At 38.3% G+C, this 17,522-nt stretch overlaps 2 protein-coding genes across 51 annotated transcripts in view; one reads left to right on the top strand and one right to left on the bottom strand.

Moving 5' to 3' along the window:
• The window catches only part of TTN (titin), a 239,446-nt gene extending 236,931 nt beyond the window's left edge, over nt 1-2,515 (top strand). For 48 of the 50 annotated variants that reach the window (XM_038142803.1, XM_038142798.1, XM_038142790.1 and 45 more), the window contains 2 exons: nt 821-1,114; nt 1,239-2,515. In XM_038142803.1, the coding sequence (XP_037998731.1) occupies nt 821-1,114; nt 1,239-1,537 (593 nt within the window). In that variant the 3' untranslated portion in view covers nt 1,538-2,515. The remainder of the gene's footprint in view (nt 1-820; nt 1,115-1,238) is intronic. The other 2 variants (XM_038142825.1, XM_038142799.1) reach the window with 2 other exon arrangements.
• Nucleotides 2,516-5,524: 3,009 nt separating this feature from the next.
• On the bottom strand, nt 5,525-17,417 carry PLEKHA3 (pleckstrin homology domain containing A3). The gene is made up of 8 exons (XM_038142840.1): nt 17,092-17,417; nt 13,382-13,498; nt 12,125-12,280; nt 11,341-11,477; nt 10,217-10,381; nt 9,019-9,062; nt 8,343-8,458; nt 5,525-7,641 (listed from the first exon to the last, which is right to left on the bottom strand). The coding sequence occupies exons 1-8, from the start codon at nt 17,129-17,131 to the stop codon at nt 7,514-7,516; spliced, it is 903 nt and encodes a 300-aa protein (XP_037998768.1). The 5' UTR covers nt 17,132-17,417; the 3' UTR covers nt 5,525-7,513.
• Between the last annotated feature and the right edge of the window lie 105 nt (nt 17,418-17,522).

The raw sequence follows: 17,522 nt of genomic DNA, 5'->3' as shown, positions 1-17,522 counted from the left end.
ATGTTCATCCTTCTTTTGTATATTACATATACAGCCCTAAAACAGCATTAGAAATCTTTTTAACACCCAGAGGAGCACAGAGGTGCTCTATTACATCAGCAGGTGCATGGTAAGAGAAAGCTATCAGCATTTGTTCTAGAATGAGTATGTTAAGACCTTGGTGCTGGTAATTATTCTTTCCTCATTTGCTAAAAAAATCTGTTACAATAAAATGAAGTCATTCTACAATTTAAGATTTTTATGGCAACTTAATTGAACTGTGTTTACTATTTTATTCGCTATACCATATCCCAGTTCCTAGCATCAAGGTGTGGTTGTGATTTGCTTGCATGACTGTGTTTGGGTTTAAAGCAAAGCTGCAGTGATTGAGCTTTCCTGTTGCCCTTTATAGCTACAAAACAATGCAGTGAAATACAGATTTTACTATTCTGTGTTTTTAAGAACTTGAAAATGTTTCACAGCTTCTACAAATATGAACTGAGCACACACACAATTAATTTCTCAGTGTCTAATTCTAGCAATGGTTCTAATAAGAAACGCCGTGTGATAACCTGGGTTTTTTTAAGTATGTATGGTATTCCTTGAAGCTCATACATACTCTAAGTTTCATTGCCTATTTTTTAAATTTCTAAATTTCTGCTTGTGATTTGGATATCTTGACTCAAATGATTGTAAACAAGTGTATACTCCACTGCAGTTTTCCATTGAAAGCAAAGTATGCCGTCTTCATTTTTGTGAAATTAACCATACAGAACTGCATGACTTCGTTAGTTAATGTGATGTTGTTGCTTTTTCCTTCTATGTTTGCAATGCTCCTCAGCTCTAGTTGAAGAACCTCCGAAAGAGGTAGTATTGAAGACCAGTGGCGACGCAAGCATGCACGAAAGTTTTTCTTCTCAGTCCTTTCAAATGGCTTCTTCTAAACAAGAGGCTTCATTCAGCAGTTTCAGCAGTAGCAGCATGACTGAAATGAAATTTGAAAGCATGTCTGCCAAAAGCATGTCCTCCATGAAAGAATCCTTTGTAGAGATGAGCTCCAGCAGTATTATGGGGAAATCTAGCATGGCTCAACTGGAGAGTTCAACTAGTAAAATGCTTAAATCAGGTCTGAGAGGTGAGCATTACAATTATTGGTAGAGTTAGTGCTTCAGCTACCCTGAAGTAGTCCTCTGAGTAAAGCTGCTTCATGGCTTAGTGAAAACAGACTAACTTGGTATTTCTTCTCCTGTTTTATAAAGGAGTACCACCCAAAATTGAAGCTCTCCCATCTGATATCAGCATTGAGGAAGGAAAAGTTCTCACACTATCCTGTGCCTTTTCGGGTGAACCTGCTCCTGAAATAACATGGTACTGCAGAGGGAGAAAAATTACCAGTCAGGACCAGCAAGGCAGATTCCACATTGAAACCAGTGAAGATCTGACCACCCTGATCATCATGGATGTCCAGAAGAATGACGGTGGACTTTATACTCTGAATTTAGGGAATGAATTTGGTACCGATTCTGCCACTGTGAATATAAATATCCGATCACCTTAGAGAGCTTAATCTGTACTATTTACACTTGTATTTTTACAAGTGATTAATATATGGACTGAAATATCTGATATGTAAATATAAAAGAAAAATATTTTTTTACCTACCTGAACGAGACAAAGTCCAGATCTATACATTATGACTTATAGTCATTATTGACCTATGAATTTAAAACACTTTTTTCACTGACATGTACATACTGTATATAGCCGAAGTTAACGGTTATGAAGTTTTGTACCGTTTATTTTATGACATTTTGAAATGTAACTTTTGGAACTAACAGTTGGCAGGGGAAAGTTTCCTAGCAAATGACTACCCTGCTCAACATTTAACTAATTTTTGCGCCTCAACTCATTGTTGATGTCTAAGAATGCCTCAACAGGTAGAGAGGCTCCCTGTTGAAGATTACCTACACCTAAGACGTGATACTGTGCACAGTATTTCATACGTGCACAAATATTTATGTTGAATCAGAAATGTAAGGCATTGGTGGTGTTTGCAATTACCCTCCTGTAAGCATTGCTTTAATGTTTTACATTGGATCTGATTATGTCATAATTTTCATACCTGACTGACAATTTCTGGACAAAGTGCGAGCGGCCAGCACTTTGTTCACCCACTGTGTACTGTTTCTGACATATTGACTGCCTGAATAGCTTTTAAAAAAGTAACATCGCCTGGCCATCCCCTTAATCAACAAAGCTATTTAGGTATTCAAGTGCAGCAGCAGTACCCCATCTCGGAGGTTCTTAGGGTGCAGTGATTGAGTTTGTGTGGTAGTATTAGACACCCAGTAGTCACTTCCGGGCAACTAAGCAATGAACCACAGTTTGAAAACAAACTGTTGCTACAACATCAAATAACAGCCTGCACTTCAATTTGCTTTAGTTCTCCTAATGTAGTAATAGAGCTTGGTAGCTGTTGAACCTCCTTGAGATAGAACTGTTCATTTGAAATAAAGCATGCTTTCTGCACCATAAAGTCTGTGACTACTTCTTTATTTATTATGCTGCTTTTACAGTTCCTGTACTACACTACATAAAGAGTTTCTGAAACAAAAGATGAGGTAGAATTGCAGTTCTCCAATGTAAACCAGGTAGTTAACTATTGACAATCCAGCCATCTGTCAGAAACAGCCTCTCCACCAGCCAGCCTTGGAAAGTTACTTAAAAAAAAATGTTTTTCATAGGTTCCTTATTGACAAAGGATAAATTCTACCACATGCCTAAGCACTGTGCTGTTCCTACCCTTCTGTTATTTCCAGGCTTTCCCCTACACCGTCTTCATTTTTTGGCAGCTTCAACCTGTACAAACTAGTTGACTCTAATTGCCTGGACCAACAAGTCACCTCCAGTGGGTGATTAATCAATTCTTCAACCCACAAGTCAGCTGACATATCTGTCAGAGCAAATCCTGTCTTCACATTTGGGGGGCTGTGGGAGGGGTTGGGATATGTTATCTCTGGGGAAAAATGTATCAAGGTCAAAGGAACAAGTCTTCTAGAATTCACTCTGTAGAAAAAGCTTGAGAGCAACACATTCACAGAAATGCAACACTTCAGGAGCTGTAAAATTCTCTGAAGTGGAGCAAGAGCATTACATAGCAAACATGATGCATTGCTGTGACTCTCAGCATAGCACTAACACTAAAAAAAATACTCAAGTTCATCAGAAGAAATTAAGCAGATAAAATGTTTAAAAAACCTATTCCAAAAAGACTCACTGTAGAACCTTTTTTTATACTTTCCTATATATTATCACTATCTATCCAAATTATGCAGGAAAGCTAAGAAATAGGGACAAAACAAGGACTAATGTAAAAATAAGGATTTCAGAAGAGCTAAGCTCTGGGTCAGGACAAAATCCAAACTTTCTCAAGTGATGGAAGCAGTAATTATAAGTACGAAAGAGTTTAAGAGCACATGGTATTTCTTCCTTAGGGAGAAAAGTTAAAAAGAATAAAAATTATGTTTAAAAGGCTGTGCATTTTAATCTTTAAACCATTCAAAGAGGAAAAAAAAAAACTCAAGAAAGCTTCTAATTCTCATTTTTTTAGATGTTTAAAAACACCCCAACCAACAAACTCAATACAAGACAAAAATGTGTAGGTACAGTCTTGTTTAGCTAACACGTAACTTGTGTACACAGGCACATAATAAAGCTAATACTAAAAACACACTAGATATTTACTCATCTCAGCAGAAAGATATAAGTGATAGACAGCATCTGCAGATTTAACCATGGCCTCTTCTACACAAAGGCTACTGGGAACTCAATCTGACATGGCCTCTACTGAGTCTCAAAACACTCAATCAGTAAAGAGGAAACACTGGTGTGACGGTGTAGGCAACTTCATCCTGCCAGTACCTCTCCGGCCCAACTCTGCACAGCACTTAAGCAAGTACTTTTGGCAGATGAGTCACTCATGTCTAAAAATAGGATTTAAAATACTTAGGGGCTTTGCTGAAATGCAGCTTGAATAGATAATGTTGCAGGCTGACCAGCTGAGCCAGTGTTTTTCCACAAGACTGCTAAGCAAATGCTAACCTAGAGTGACATTGCTGAAGTCACAACCTAAAGCTTCGATATTCCATTTCACAGAACACATCCCTAAGAATAATATTTTTCAAGACAATAGATTAAGCAGTCTCTGGATGGAAAGAAATAAACATTTTGAATTATTTACTTATTATATCCAGGTCAAATACTGGGATTTCTAACTATATAAGCTGACATTTGTTCTCTCAGATAGACAGATCAGATCTATTGAGCTATAAGACCAAGTTTATAAAAATATCCCACCACTGATAAAGTGCATGCAAGCATTTGGCACTCATGTTTCCTGAGTGCTGATGCATAAGGAAAAATTTTTAACAAAGCTCTGTGAGCTCCTGTACAAATCCTACTATAGAGCTATGTATTTTCTACTAATATTTTACATGTGGCAGCCTGAGAAAAATAACTGTAATGGTGGAGAGCCATAATACCACTGAGAGATTAATTTTAGCTGGTTTTCAGACATAGACATTTCCTTTGTTCCGGTATCATACCCCTTCTAAAAGTTTCTAATTTGCACCAACAGGCAAAACAGCTACACTAGAATACTTAGTGATAGGGGTGTAGCAAAACTCAAGTTTATAATTTGTGAAAATAATCTTAACAAAAACAAATAGGTGTGATTTCAATTTTTAAGTAAGGAATAAAATTTTTTTTGCAGAAACAACCACTGAAGTATTCCTATCCCAAAGACTGATTTCTCTGAGGAAAAAAAAGTTTAAGAAGTGAAGCTGAATTACTAAGTTGAAAGACATAATAACATTAATTTACAGTACTTTAAAGCCCCTGAACATTGTAATCTCAGTATTCACAGCTCTCCAAATCACTGAGTGCCTTACCATTAATTCTTCTCTGGAAGCTGGTAATTTCTAAGCATTCTATTTCTAATCATCTGATGTTAGGAACTTCAAAGATATAACTGAAGTTACCACTTTTCATCTATGTCCCACGCTTATATTCTTTAAGTAATGAATACTATTTAGAAATTTGAACTGGTTTCAGATTGATCTCTTCAGAAGCACATGAGATCAAAACTAGAAGTACCAACTACCTATTCTGTTGAGGTTCAGCTCTCATTCTGCACTAGAAAGAATGATACAATCAGGCATTCCTGATAAGCTCTCCCATAAACTTGGAAATTAAATATGTAAGAGCAGCCAGGTATTTTTTAGTCTTACTTTGCATGGATCATTGTGATTCAGCAAGATAATTTTCAGAAATTATTTCTTAACTCTAGTTACCAGAATTATGACACCATATTACCTTCACTAATTTCACTGAAATACATTTTAGGATGTTTGGCACAGCTATCTATAAAAAGTCTGATTTAACAGAAACATATCACACATATATACATAAAGCTCAAATGATGGCTTTGTGGACCTAGAAAAACCCAAAACAGCACTGAAGCAATTATATGCAAATTTTGTGCTTGGATCTGATCACAACAACTTTTGTCTTGAGGCAGTATTTAAAATTATTACTTACTACTACATTTACTGATCAGTCTTACTTTGTTTTTGCACAACATGGAGTTCAGCCTCTTTTCTTTGTAGTAGGTGGAAGCAGAAAAAGGTATCTGTCATTGTGACATGTAATTAACACTGCAGAAGCTAGCAGAAACCTCAGTGAAATTTCAAAAAGCACTTCTGACAGCGTATTATTCAAGACAACACTCTCATTGCAGTATGTAGTTTACTTCTCTGAACATCTTCTTTAATACTTATTTTTACAATTGTCGTGTCATACAGAATACATTAAAGCAAACATTCAGAAAAAAAAAGGAAAAGCAGGTGTGTGGCTGATATGCATATGCCAGTTTGCACGGAAACTGAAAGAACTGAGCACAAATGACAGCTCTGAGCTGGTATCCACAAATCCCTTTTACAAACCATTCCACTCCACTTGAACCTGACATAATGGTTTATAAACTGGCATTTTATATAAGGCCAACAGCTCATATGTTTCTCCTCAACATTTGGACCTATTTTGATTTAGATAAATCAAGATTCCAAAAATTCATAAGGAAAGCTTCCATTCCCACCTGTTCTTTCCAGCCTGCTTCAAATCATTTATACACACAAAAGGAAGACTAGTTAAACCAAATTTAAGATCTGATTATAAAAACAGGTTTTGGTATGTGCTTGAGTACAAAAAACCCTGTACATTTATTTAGCAATTGTGTAAATCAAGAACAGTAAATGGCTTGCTTCAAGTGCTCTACAGCTAAGACTTCATAGACCAAGTTCATCCCTAAACAAACACCCCAAAAAACCCCAAAAGCTTACAATGCTAATATTAACAACCTTCTTGACCAAGGTGCTAGTAGGCACTATTGTACTATATTATTCATTAATTATTAAGAGAGTCAGACTCTGACCTCACAGTTAATGCAAATTTACACTGATGTAACTGAGAGCAGAATCCATCTTCTGGTGTATACCACCCTCAAATGATATAAAGGAGTTGCAAAAACAGATGCTCCCTTTTGTATAAATATGTCATAAATAAAACATATACAGATACAAATATTCATTACTACAGCAGCTTAGAACGGTCTAACATTTCAGCTCTTGTTTTTATCACACTTTGCTAAAAACACATCTTAAGTAAGCAGAGTAAATCTTAACAGCACTGTATTAATTATTTGGGATGCTACACACCCCAGAAACAATTTATGCACATTTTGAAGCTTTCAGTAGATCTTTAGACCTTTAGTAGTGAAAGTAGGTAGAAATTTTTGATGCAAAAAAGAATAAATAAATAAAAACTATTAAATATCCCATGTTTGGTACAAATACTTCATATTAAGTTATTTTTATACATTTGTTTAGAAAAATACACTAAATATTTTTACTTTCATTGCCTAAAAATAAGGACTGGATTATGTATATCCTTGTGTTCTTAAAGGCGGCAATGTCAATTACCACCAAGCTGCTGGAGCAGAGCCATTAGTGCCCATTCCCACAGCCCTTACACTGGCAAAAAAAAAGCCATTGTGGGGCTAATCACAGCTCCAGGTGGATGACCTGGTAAAAATGACCAAGAGGCTCATGGCACAAGTTGCATTTTCTCCAAAAAAATGAAAACTTTTTGCTGAATTTTATAATGCTTGTTTACTAACACTTCAGTCAGACCTCCACACTTTTTTAAAAAGAGCTGCATTTACAAATGTGGATGCTTATCTGTTAAAGCCATCATTTGTTCCAAAAAATGCACATTCAAACTGTGAAATATTAGGAAAATACTCTTGCAAATAAACTATATAAAGATAAAATACACTTCAAAGATAGTATTTACGTTATTCTATAAAGTGCAGAGAAATCCTTCTAAAAAGGGAAATGACTACTTCCTATAACAACAGTATAATTACAGCAGCTTTTGCATAGCATTATTTATAGAAAATTTAATACTTTCAGTTGCTTCAGGAGGAAAAGGATGAAAGAGTCTCTTCCAGTTCAGATCTTTCCTTTGAAACTGATTTATTTTCTTCAGGAATGGTTGATGATACCAGATCTCCATTGACAGCACCTCTAGAACAATGGGCAGATCCTATAAAGAGATCAATTATGTATTTAATTTTCAATCCCCGAAAGTATCATCCAATCTGTCAATTATTGTATTTGTAAACTATTTCCCAAATATATGCAATCAGAAGAACTAGTCAAGTTAAAGTCTGCTTGAGAGGAGTTATAATGGAGTCAAAATGCCAGCAAGATTCAGAAGGAAAAAACATCGAAGAACTGACTACTAATTCAGCCCATCTAATCAGGAGGAACTATATTGGCAAGGATGTGTGCCTTCAGAGCTGTGCTGTTCTCTACAAAAGGCAAGAAGCCACTGAAATGAACAACCGTTCCACAATTCAGCGAGTGAACTATCCCTGCAACTCACAGAAATCAAAAATAGTTAATTTCATCTGTGGCAATAAGCAGGTGGCAAACAGCAATATTCCACATCAGTTACCACATAATCATTCATGTGAACAAATATCCCTTTTCCAGATAGGTCTTAATTTTATCTTGCCAGTAATATCACTGATTTCAATACAACTACTCCAGCTGCAAGATCATTTGTAATATGGATGGAAGCCAGCACAAGTCAACCAGGTAACAAACCATACAAGTGCTCTTATTTATAATATAGGAATCTTACAAATAAAACATTATTCTTCATGCCAATATCAGTGCTGCTCTAAACAGGGAAATAAACTGTACTGCAAGATACAAAAACTCCCTGCCTTTCGCACTTACTCTGAGAATCTTCAGAAAGTGTATCACTGTAAGATTCTGTATCCGAGTATGTTCTTCTGCGCCTCTGAGAAAATCGGTGAAGAGATGAACCTGGTTCTTTTACAGAGTGATTAATCCTACAAAGGAAGTGAGATCTATTAGTAAGCAAAATCTCTAACAACCCACGCAAATTTTATATACTTTAAATAATTTTGGTTATTTCCAACCCAACCAATTTTATATACTTTAAATTGGAAATAACTTTGGTGCTTAGATTAAATTGTGAGTATTAATGCTTTTTTGCTAGTCTACTATAGCAGACTAAAAATAGCACAGTCAACAATCTTAAATTCACAATTGCAAAGCCTGAAAGTAGAAATAAAAATGAAGGAAATAATTTGAGAAACTGAAATACTGACTGAAAAAGAATGTTAGCATTTCAATCTCTAATTTCATGAACTTGTCAAACCAAGCCATTTGCATAAAGCTTCTAGGATGATGAAATTTTGGTACTGTATTAAAAATAGTGGCTGCCACCAATAGCTGATAATCTGCACCTTTTGTTTTTAAAATTAGATCAATTTATGATTTTTAATTTTTTCCAAGCAAATTCTTCTCACATTTTGGTTTTAATGCTAGTAAGTTCAGGGAGGTCTTTTGAGACACAAGAAAAAAATTTAAGGAAACAGATAATTACCTTTCTGAATAGCAAGGACCAGGGTGGCTAATGGAACGCTTCATCTAGGGGAAAAAAAAATTCCGAAGAACAAACAACACCAAAAATCTCACAACCTACTCAGAAGAATGATATGGATATCTACATTACTCCTTACTTTATTTACAGTCTTTACAAAGAGAGATGGCAATTTTTTTTTATAAAAAGCAACCACTATGAGTTAAAAATCTGATTAAACTATATGAAAACAGGTGGATTGCCATCAATTTTAAAAGTTTTAGAACATTCACACAAGAAATAGTTTACTACAAAAAGATGCTACCTCCTATCTATGGAATTCATTCCCTCTTGCACTGAAGCTCCTCAAGGAGGCATTGTTAAATGCTATGATATACAGAAGTATCAAGACATTTTTCCTTTACCAAATGGAAGTTCAAATTCCTCATTACACAATAAAGCCAAATTATGCCTCTTGATTCCTTGTGGCTTCTCTGCTAATACTGTCAAATCTCTATGCATATCAAAGAAAGTTACTATTTTAAATCATAATGATCAGCTTTGTAAGTAAAGTGACTGAAGATAAAGAGATGAAAGATCGATGGAAAGAAAGAAATTCCTACAAGAGAATTGCACAATACAGCTCATCTTGGAATACATACACAGAACTAAGAAAGCATTTGATTCCCCATACACTGTCCTTCTAAGGGAATTAATTAATAGTGAATAGTTATGCAAGTAATATCTTTATCATGATATATCTTTTTGTTAAATAAGGGAATGATACATTAACACAAACATCTCTAATTACATACACTGAAACATATGCTATCTTGCTGAAGTGCTTCAAGTCACAAACCACTTAAGCAGAACGTGAAGTTATGTAATTTTTATGATCAGTGTATAGTTAGCACTCTAAAAAAACCAAACAGTTGAACTGAGGAAAAGTTAAACCTCATTCATTTATGAGATACCTCTTTACAGGGCCTTGACACGTATGATAAACTACTCTGATGATGTAAAGGCCAGCAAACTGCAAAGCAAAAGACTGAGAACAGAAAACCGATTTATATTTGGGACCAGTACTGATTTAGAACTCAGTCAAGATTTCAACTGTGGACATCATAGCACATAACAATAGCATAGCGTTCTGCCACTCCTCCCCCCCAATCTAACCACCAGTATGACACTTAGAAAAGATAATATTTCAAAATGTCTAAACCATTTGAATAGGTGATGGTGACACAGGAGAAACCAAGGGATCAGGGTGAGGCAGCTGGAACATTTCTGGCTTAAACTTGGCATTAGCAATCTTCACACATTCTTCAAGTGTTGTGATAAATGTATTACATGTGGCACTAAGCAAGGAAGAGGCTTCATTCATGTTCTGAAAGTAAATGAAAGTACAAGCATAAGCAAGAAAAAAAAATAAAATGTTCAAATACAACTTTCCTCCACCACCTCTCCCACACACACTAATTTCCCTCATTACCACAAAGAATTTATATTTCCCGTATTTTTAATCAAATGTATACCTTACCATAAGGCCAATTTAAGAAAACACATGTGACAGCATTGCAATTTCTTTGTGACATCTGAATTTCTTTACGGTACCAGCCAACAATGCCTTACTGCAAAGCTTGTCTCAGAGTGACTAACTGGTATCAGATCATTCAGTGAAACAAATGAATTGCAGCAGAAGGTGTGAACAGTTTAATCACTCTAGAGCAAGGAGCTGCAGGTCCATTTCACCTCCCTGAACTGAAAACTTGCTCTGCTGTGACTAAGTTTCCACCCCAGCTTTGCACTAAAGGATCAACAACATTGTTCACATGCTGCTCAAGAGTGAAAAGAATGAAGTCATTCACAATTTCCAGTCCTTTTGTTCAAAAGCAGGAATACATTCTAGTATTGTACTTGTGCACATTCAGAGGCAGATATCTACACTGCATGTTTCCAATGCCTGGAACACTAGCTTTCACTGATAAGAAAATGGAATGCCATCCCACATAAGAAAGTAAGAATGGACCAACTAAGATTGTTTAAACTACTTGAACAAAGATGCAAAACAAGACAAAATATTGTATTGCTCATATGATAGCTCTACTGGCCTTTTAACTAAATGGCTCAGGAACACAATTGGTTCCTAACACCTGGCACAATTACAGTTAAATCATCCAGGTACTTTACACACAGAAAATCACTATTAGTACATCTACACACAAGCATTCAAAATTTGACATTAGGTTAAGTGTCCCAACACTGGGGAGATGAATAAGGTTTAAGACAACAGTAACTTGAGGTGTATTATATAATGGAATGAAAAGAAATTCTAGAATTGTGCACCTCAATGCTGGGAGGAGAGCGAGTCTCATCACGGTGAACAAATTCTTGTATGGTATGAACTTGCTGCATTAAAAGATCACAGTAGAGACGAAGTTCAGACATTTTGGTTTTAAGAGATTCATTGGTCTCACTTATTTCTACAGAAAAAATGGAAATGTCAATTTATTGCATACAATGTATATACACATTGCAATTTTTAAGCACTTTTCATTTAAAGATCAATTTAAAAATCCACTTAAACTACCCCTTGATTTTGAGGAAAACTGCAATGAATCAAGAATTATACTTGAAGCAAACAATAGTTCTGGATAACTGGTGCTAATTTAATTACTATTATGAAAAAGGCACATTAACAGGAAAAATAAAGTTGAAATGTTTCTTGGCTGCCATGTAATGTTGAAAAAATTACTGGATAAAACTTATGCCACCCACCAGAGGGGCTGGAAACAGTTACATTAAGCTTTTCAACAGAAATTATGGAAAAAATAATAGTCACTATAAAGAGTTACTATAACATCAGAAATGAAATGTCTTCACAACAACTACAATGTGTTTCTTCTAGTGACAACAACACCTTGTAGTATTTCAGATTCTTAAGATATAAGATGTCAATGCAGATGACTTCCAACTCTAATACTGAGGGGGAATTTACCATAGAGATGACTACAAATAATTACAATTTATATTAAAAGACAATAATACTGACTTTGTACCACAATATTTGCACTATGATTATTTGAAGAAGTGTTACCTAGTAACTAGTTACTCTAGGTAACACACATACCTTTTTCTTTTTTTGTTCTGGTATCTGCTAAACAGGCTTTTGCACTCCCCAGTGCTACCAGCCACCTTTGCCTTTCAGCTGCATTAACTGCTTTCATATAGAAATGCTGCTCCCCTGGGATGATTAGCTCCATTCTTGTGTTGTCTGTTGCATGAACTGTGACAGAAGAGAAAAAAAATTGAAATAATAACATCAACTGAGTAACAATCATTTATTAAATATTACTCAAAGTTTTTTAAAATGCTTATGATAATCCCACAGTAATACAGTAAATCATAAAGCACCACTGTTAAGTAAGGAAAAGCCCAAAGCTGCTCAGCCTTTCTCCCTCTTTCCTTCACCAAAAGAACAAAGTAACAAGCAAAATCAACTGGAATGGCAAAAAGAAAAAAATTTTTAAAAGTGATCCTCCCCTCTTTGCTTCACTGATTTCATCTACACTAAAGAAACACTAACAAAAAGGAGGTACCGCATGAAAAATACTTGTTGGCCCATGTAAAATAAGTTCCACTTTTTAATATGAAAGTACCCACATCACAAGCTGAGTCACCTGTGAGGATCTGGAAAAAAGTCATAGTCAACAGCAACAGGAAGCGAGAAAACACCTGGCTATTAGCCAAGGAGGCTGACCTACAGTTAGGAATACACTGAAGATTAAACTCTTACTTCAGAACAAACCATTCACTTGCTGTCTGAAATACACTCATCACCGTGCATGTGCGCAGCTGCTAACAGTGACAAAAGTAAAAATTACTCAGGAAACCAAAAGACTAATCACTTCTGGTTTGTAAGAATCTCTTTGGATCACTTTTGGATCACTGCTGCTGCTTTTCTGGAAAACTGGCTTTCATGATTCAGTCTCTATCCCTGGTCATAAGAGGAAAAAGCAGCAGAACTAAGCAGCTAGCTAACATAACTTCAAGCATGAACCATGTGCACATAACTATTAAAACAAAAAGTAACAAATGGTGTGCTCTAAATCTCAACACAGAACTCTATCAACTATTATAATTCATTAATAATTCATTATTAGCTGTCATAACAAATATTATTACTATTATTAATATTGATAATATTAATCATTATTAATATCTGTGATAATTCATTATTATCTGTGAACTATGAAGCTGACACACTGGACTAGAGGTAAACAAAACCAGAGGAGGAAAAACATGTGATGCAAAATGTATGGTTGATGATCTTTTCTATTTCCATGGCAGCTAAAATTTTCTCAAGCAGAAATCTATTAATTCTTACCTTTTATTTCACACACAGCCATCTTTATACTTCCTTTGCTGCCTTTGCAAACATCATCCTGGGAATCATAGTATGACAATATCCCATTGTCTAAAACAAACCACCGAGGCTGCCAACCTAGAGACCAAAAACGTGAAAGTTTAGTCTAATTCCTAAATTGTAAATAAAATTCATCTCTTTGGCTGTTAAAACTTTAATAAAAGAGGCAAACATTAAATTAATCTTGTAACACACCAGGAAGTAATCAACCTGCACAGTCTGAAGACCAAAGCCACTCTACAGCCAGACTAGTGTTATATGGATATTCCATTCCCATTCGTTTTGGGTGCAAGATTTTTCTTCTATTTTCACTGTATTATATTCTAGAGAAAAATTAAATTTTAATTTAGCCACCACAGAATCCTGTTTTGAAGGCTGTTAAATTACATACTTCTGGAAACTCATTCTCACTCAAATATATTTTTCAGGCAGATTTTTCTAAGATTGTAGGAACTTATTTGTAAGATACAAATAAATGACTGATGCTACCAACTGCTATGCTATGTTATCCTTTAGTTACTGTATTTCAGTGAAAATTTTATATTTCAGACACGTACTTTCTCCATTTCTACAAATAACACAGCACTAAAATATTCCAGTAGAGAATAACAATTACACGGACCCATTGTACTCTGGGTCAGCTGTACAATAGGAGCAAATTATCTCTCTGTTTTACAACTTGACACCAAACTTTAACTTCTTGCATGGTTTAGGGTTTGGAATGGCAAAAACTGTGTGGCCAAGCCCTGTAGGTGTTTAGCAACATGACAGTGTGGCCCAGGGTGCTTTCCAGTTGCCATCCCAATAGTGCGAGCTGAGGCCATCCAGCAGCACTCTGTTTTAACACAGGAGGCTAAATCAGGTACCAGACTCAGAAATCAGCTACAGGCTTCAGACTACTCACAACATTATAGAATCAATAAAGTTGGAAAAGATCTCCAAGATCAACTAGTCCAACCTTTAACCAATCACCACCTTGTCAACTAGACCAGAGCATTAATGACCACATCCAGCTGTTTCTTGGACACCTCCAGGGACAGTGATAACCAACAACCACCTTCCTGGGCAGCCTGTTCCAACACAACCCTTTCCATAAAGAATTTCCTCCTGACGCCCAACCTGAATCTCCTATGGTGCAGCCTGAAGCCATTTCTTCTCATTCTGTTACTTGTTATCTGTAAGAGGCTGAGCCTGGCTCTAACCTCTTGTCAGGGAGTTGTAGAGAGATAAGGTCACCCCTGAACGTTCTTTTCTCCAGGCTGAGCCCCCTCAGCTGGCACAGCTGGTCCTGGTATGACTCACTCTCTAGACCCTTGACCAGCTCCACTGCCCTTCTGTGGACACTCCAGCACCAGCTTCAGTACAAGTTGTAACACTAATTCAAGAAGAGTAAGACCAGGCTGCATTAAATCACATTACCATTCCATGATAAAGAAATAATACCATGTAACTGCATATTGTTTCTTTTTTGTTGTTTACTAGCTGTAACAATAAGCATACATGTCTTTTTAAATGCAGACTGATAACTAAAAAGCACATCCACACTCAAATTTAAAAGCAGAATATTAAGAACTACAAACTCTAAAGGATAAGAACTCACACAGGAAATATTTCAAATGGTGCATTTATGTCAACACTAATACTCAAAAAATATGCAATTCAGAAGACTCCTGTAAAATGCAACTCAAAAATGCATGGCTCTTTTCTTCAGTTACATTCTGTTGCAAGACTCTACTGTTCTTATCTCCTGTCAATGCCTGTCAAAACAGTCTTATTCTGCTAAAACGGGAACCTATATGAATGACTATTCCAGCCTCACATTGTTCTAGTATTGGAAAAAAACAGAAGCAAAGGACCTAAAAGGCCAAGTAGCCTCCCAGAAGCAAGCCCAAGAACAAAAACACCTCTTGTAATTTGAAACTGGGCAGTATTCTACACTGGAGAAAATATTAAACAAATTTGTACTTCACAAACTCTCATTTGAGGAGAAAAAAAAAAAAAAGCAGCCGTATTTCTGGTTTGCTTTTAATGAATGAAGAAACTAAATGTTTTCCCCAACACTTCAGCAACAATAACAAGCTCCTTTGTGCTTAGTGTCTAGAATTAATGACGAGAACTACAGCCTATTTTCAGCCACGGAAACAGATACTATACAGATAGTAGAGTAAGAACGTAGACGATAACAAAATTTAAACACTTCACTAATATGATTAGATTACTTTTAACAAAAATGCTGCCCTCCTACTTTCTGAAGATTGTAGGTAATCCCTGACTAATTTTGAAATGCAGGAGCAGATGCTCTCTGTTGGCCAGCATAAGCCTAAGGAAGGGTTCTGAAGTTCACTGGTTTAGAGGACTACTGCCTTCCAGCAGAAATTAGCTACATGCTAACAGTCCATGGTATGTATAGCATTCACAGCTACTGTTGAGTATTTGCTTATTAAATAACAGACTGCTCCTTAAAAGAGGAGCAACCACCACAAGAGTTCATTGCCTTTATCCATCTATCTTTTCCTATGGCAACTTTTTTTCCTTTTTTCCTTTTCAGTCATGTAAGTGACAACTTTCATTGTTTTGAAAACAACCTTGTGCTCAATCTTTCTCTCATAACCACAACTTTTCCTCCATGTGTTTTCTCTATAGTTACTGTGAAGAAGAGACAAAGGCATCAAATATCTATTTAATTACAGTACAACTGTTCCCTTTTACCAGAAGGCCCAAATCTGTGGAGACATAATTGCTCTGAAAAATGCAAGATTATGCTCTGTACACTTCATTTCACAGCACATCTGTACAATCCTCATAACGCGGCCCACATTTTATAATTCCCTCAAAAGGGAAGCTTCACACCACTTCACACTGGCAACCTGCATATGCTGAAACAGAATTCCCCTTATGAAGTGCTGAAGAAACAGAGGGCAAAGAAGATACTGCCAAAGCAGTGTAATAAGAGGCACGATAAGGCATGGTATGTGATCCAACGCTGATCTGCTTGGGAGAGACAATTAGTCCTGTCACAGTGTCAGAGGAGAAATGTTTCACCTTGACACCAGTGCCTGCCCGCTGCCTGCTCCAGAGGGAGATGGTGTCTCTATTACAGCAGAGGATCAGCCAAACAGAACAAGGCAAATGCTGATATTTGGTGCACTTCTTCTCTGCAGCGCCTCCAAAAACACATTTAATGAAACTGATGTTCATCCTGTGCTTTCCAGGTTGGGATACAGGAGCTCCCTGTCCCGCTGAGAGTCTCTGACTAACTCGGCAAGGCGCAATCCAGGTCGCGAGAGGGGCTCGGCAGAAGGCCAGGGCCGGGCACAGCTCCGTGCGGCTGCCGGGGCAGTGGGTTCGCCCGGCTCCGGCCCGGCCCGGCCGCCGCCCGCACGGGGCGAGAGCGGGGAGCGCGGGGGCTGCCCCGCCGGGCGCGTCCCCCGACGCGGCCCCAGAGCGGGCTCCAGGCCACCGCCGCCCCAGGGCCGCCTCCGTCGCGACGCTCGGCCGCTCTCCGGGGCTTGGATCCGAGCAGGAACGTCTCAGCCAACGCGTTACCGACAGCTCCGGCCGCCCGCAGGACGCCGGGACCCCCCGAGGCAGCAGCAACAGCAGCGGCGCATCACGGCCGAAGCCGAGCCGAGCCCCAACCGCCGCCCCCCGGGCCCGGCCCCCGCGCCTACCCGCTAGATAGTTGGTCCACTTGTACAGGACCCCCTCCATCGCTCAGAGCCCGGCGCCGGGCCGCATCCTCCTGCTCCGCCGCGGGGAACGGGCGGCCGCGGCCGCCGCGGGGATGGCGCTCCCCTCCCGGCCCCGCCGCTGCCTCCCCCGCGCGGAGGCGGAGCCGCTCAGCTCAGGCGCGGCGGCCGCGGCGGCTCCGGCGGCGCCGCCCGCTCCGCGGGGCGCTCTGCATCCCCCATGCGCGCCCGGCCGCGCTCCCGGCCCCGCCACCCCGAGGCCGCTTCCGACGTCCCTTCCACTTCCTGAGCGGAGAGGGCGGCCCGAAGAACCGCCCGCCCCGCGGCCGCTGCCTGGGCCGGGCTCGTCCCCACGTCCGGCGTGACTGAGGCGGAGCGGCGGCGCCGGCGCGGCCCCCGCCCCTCAGCGCGGC

The sequence above is a fragment of the Motacilla alba genome, chromosome 7 (assembly GCF_015832195.1).
Source record: "Motacilla alba alba isolate MOTALB_02 chromosome 7, Motacilla_alba_V1.0_pri, whole genome shotgun sequence".
Classification (NCBI taxonomy): domain Eukaryota; kingdom Metazoa; phylum Chordata; class Aves; order Passeriformes; family Motacillidae; genus Motacilla; species Motacilla alba.
The sequence above is the reverse complement of the archived record's forward strand: the minus strand, read 5'-3'. Positions and strand labels throughout refer to the sequence as shown.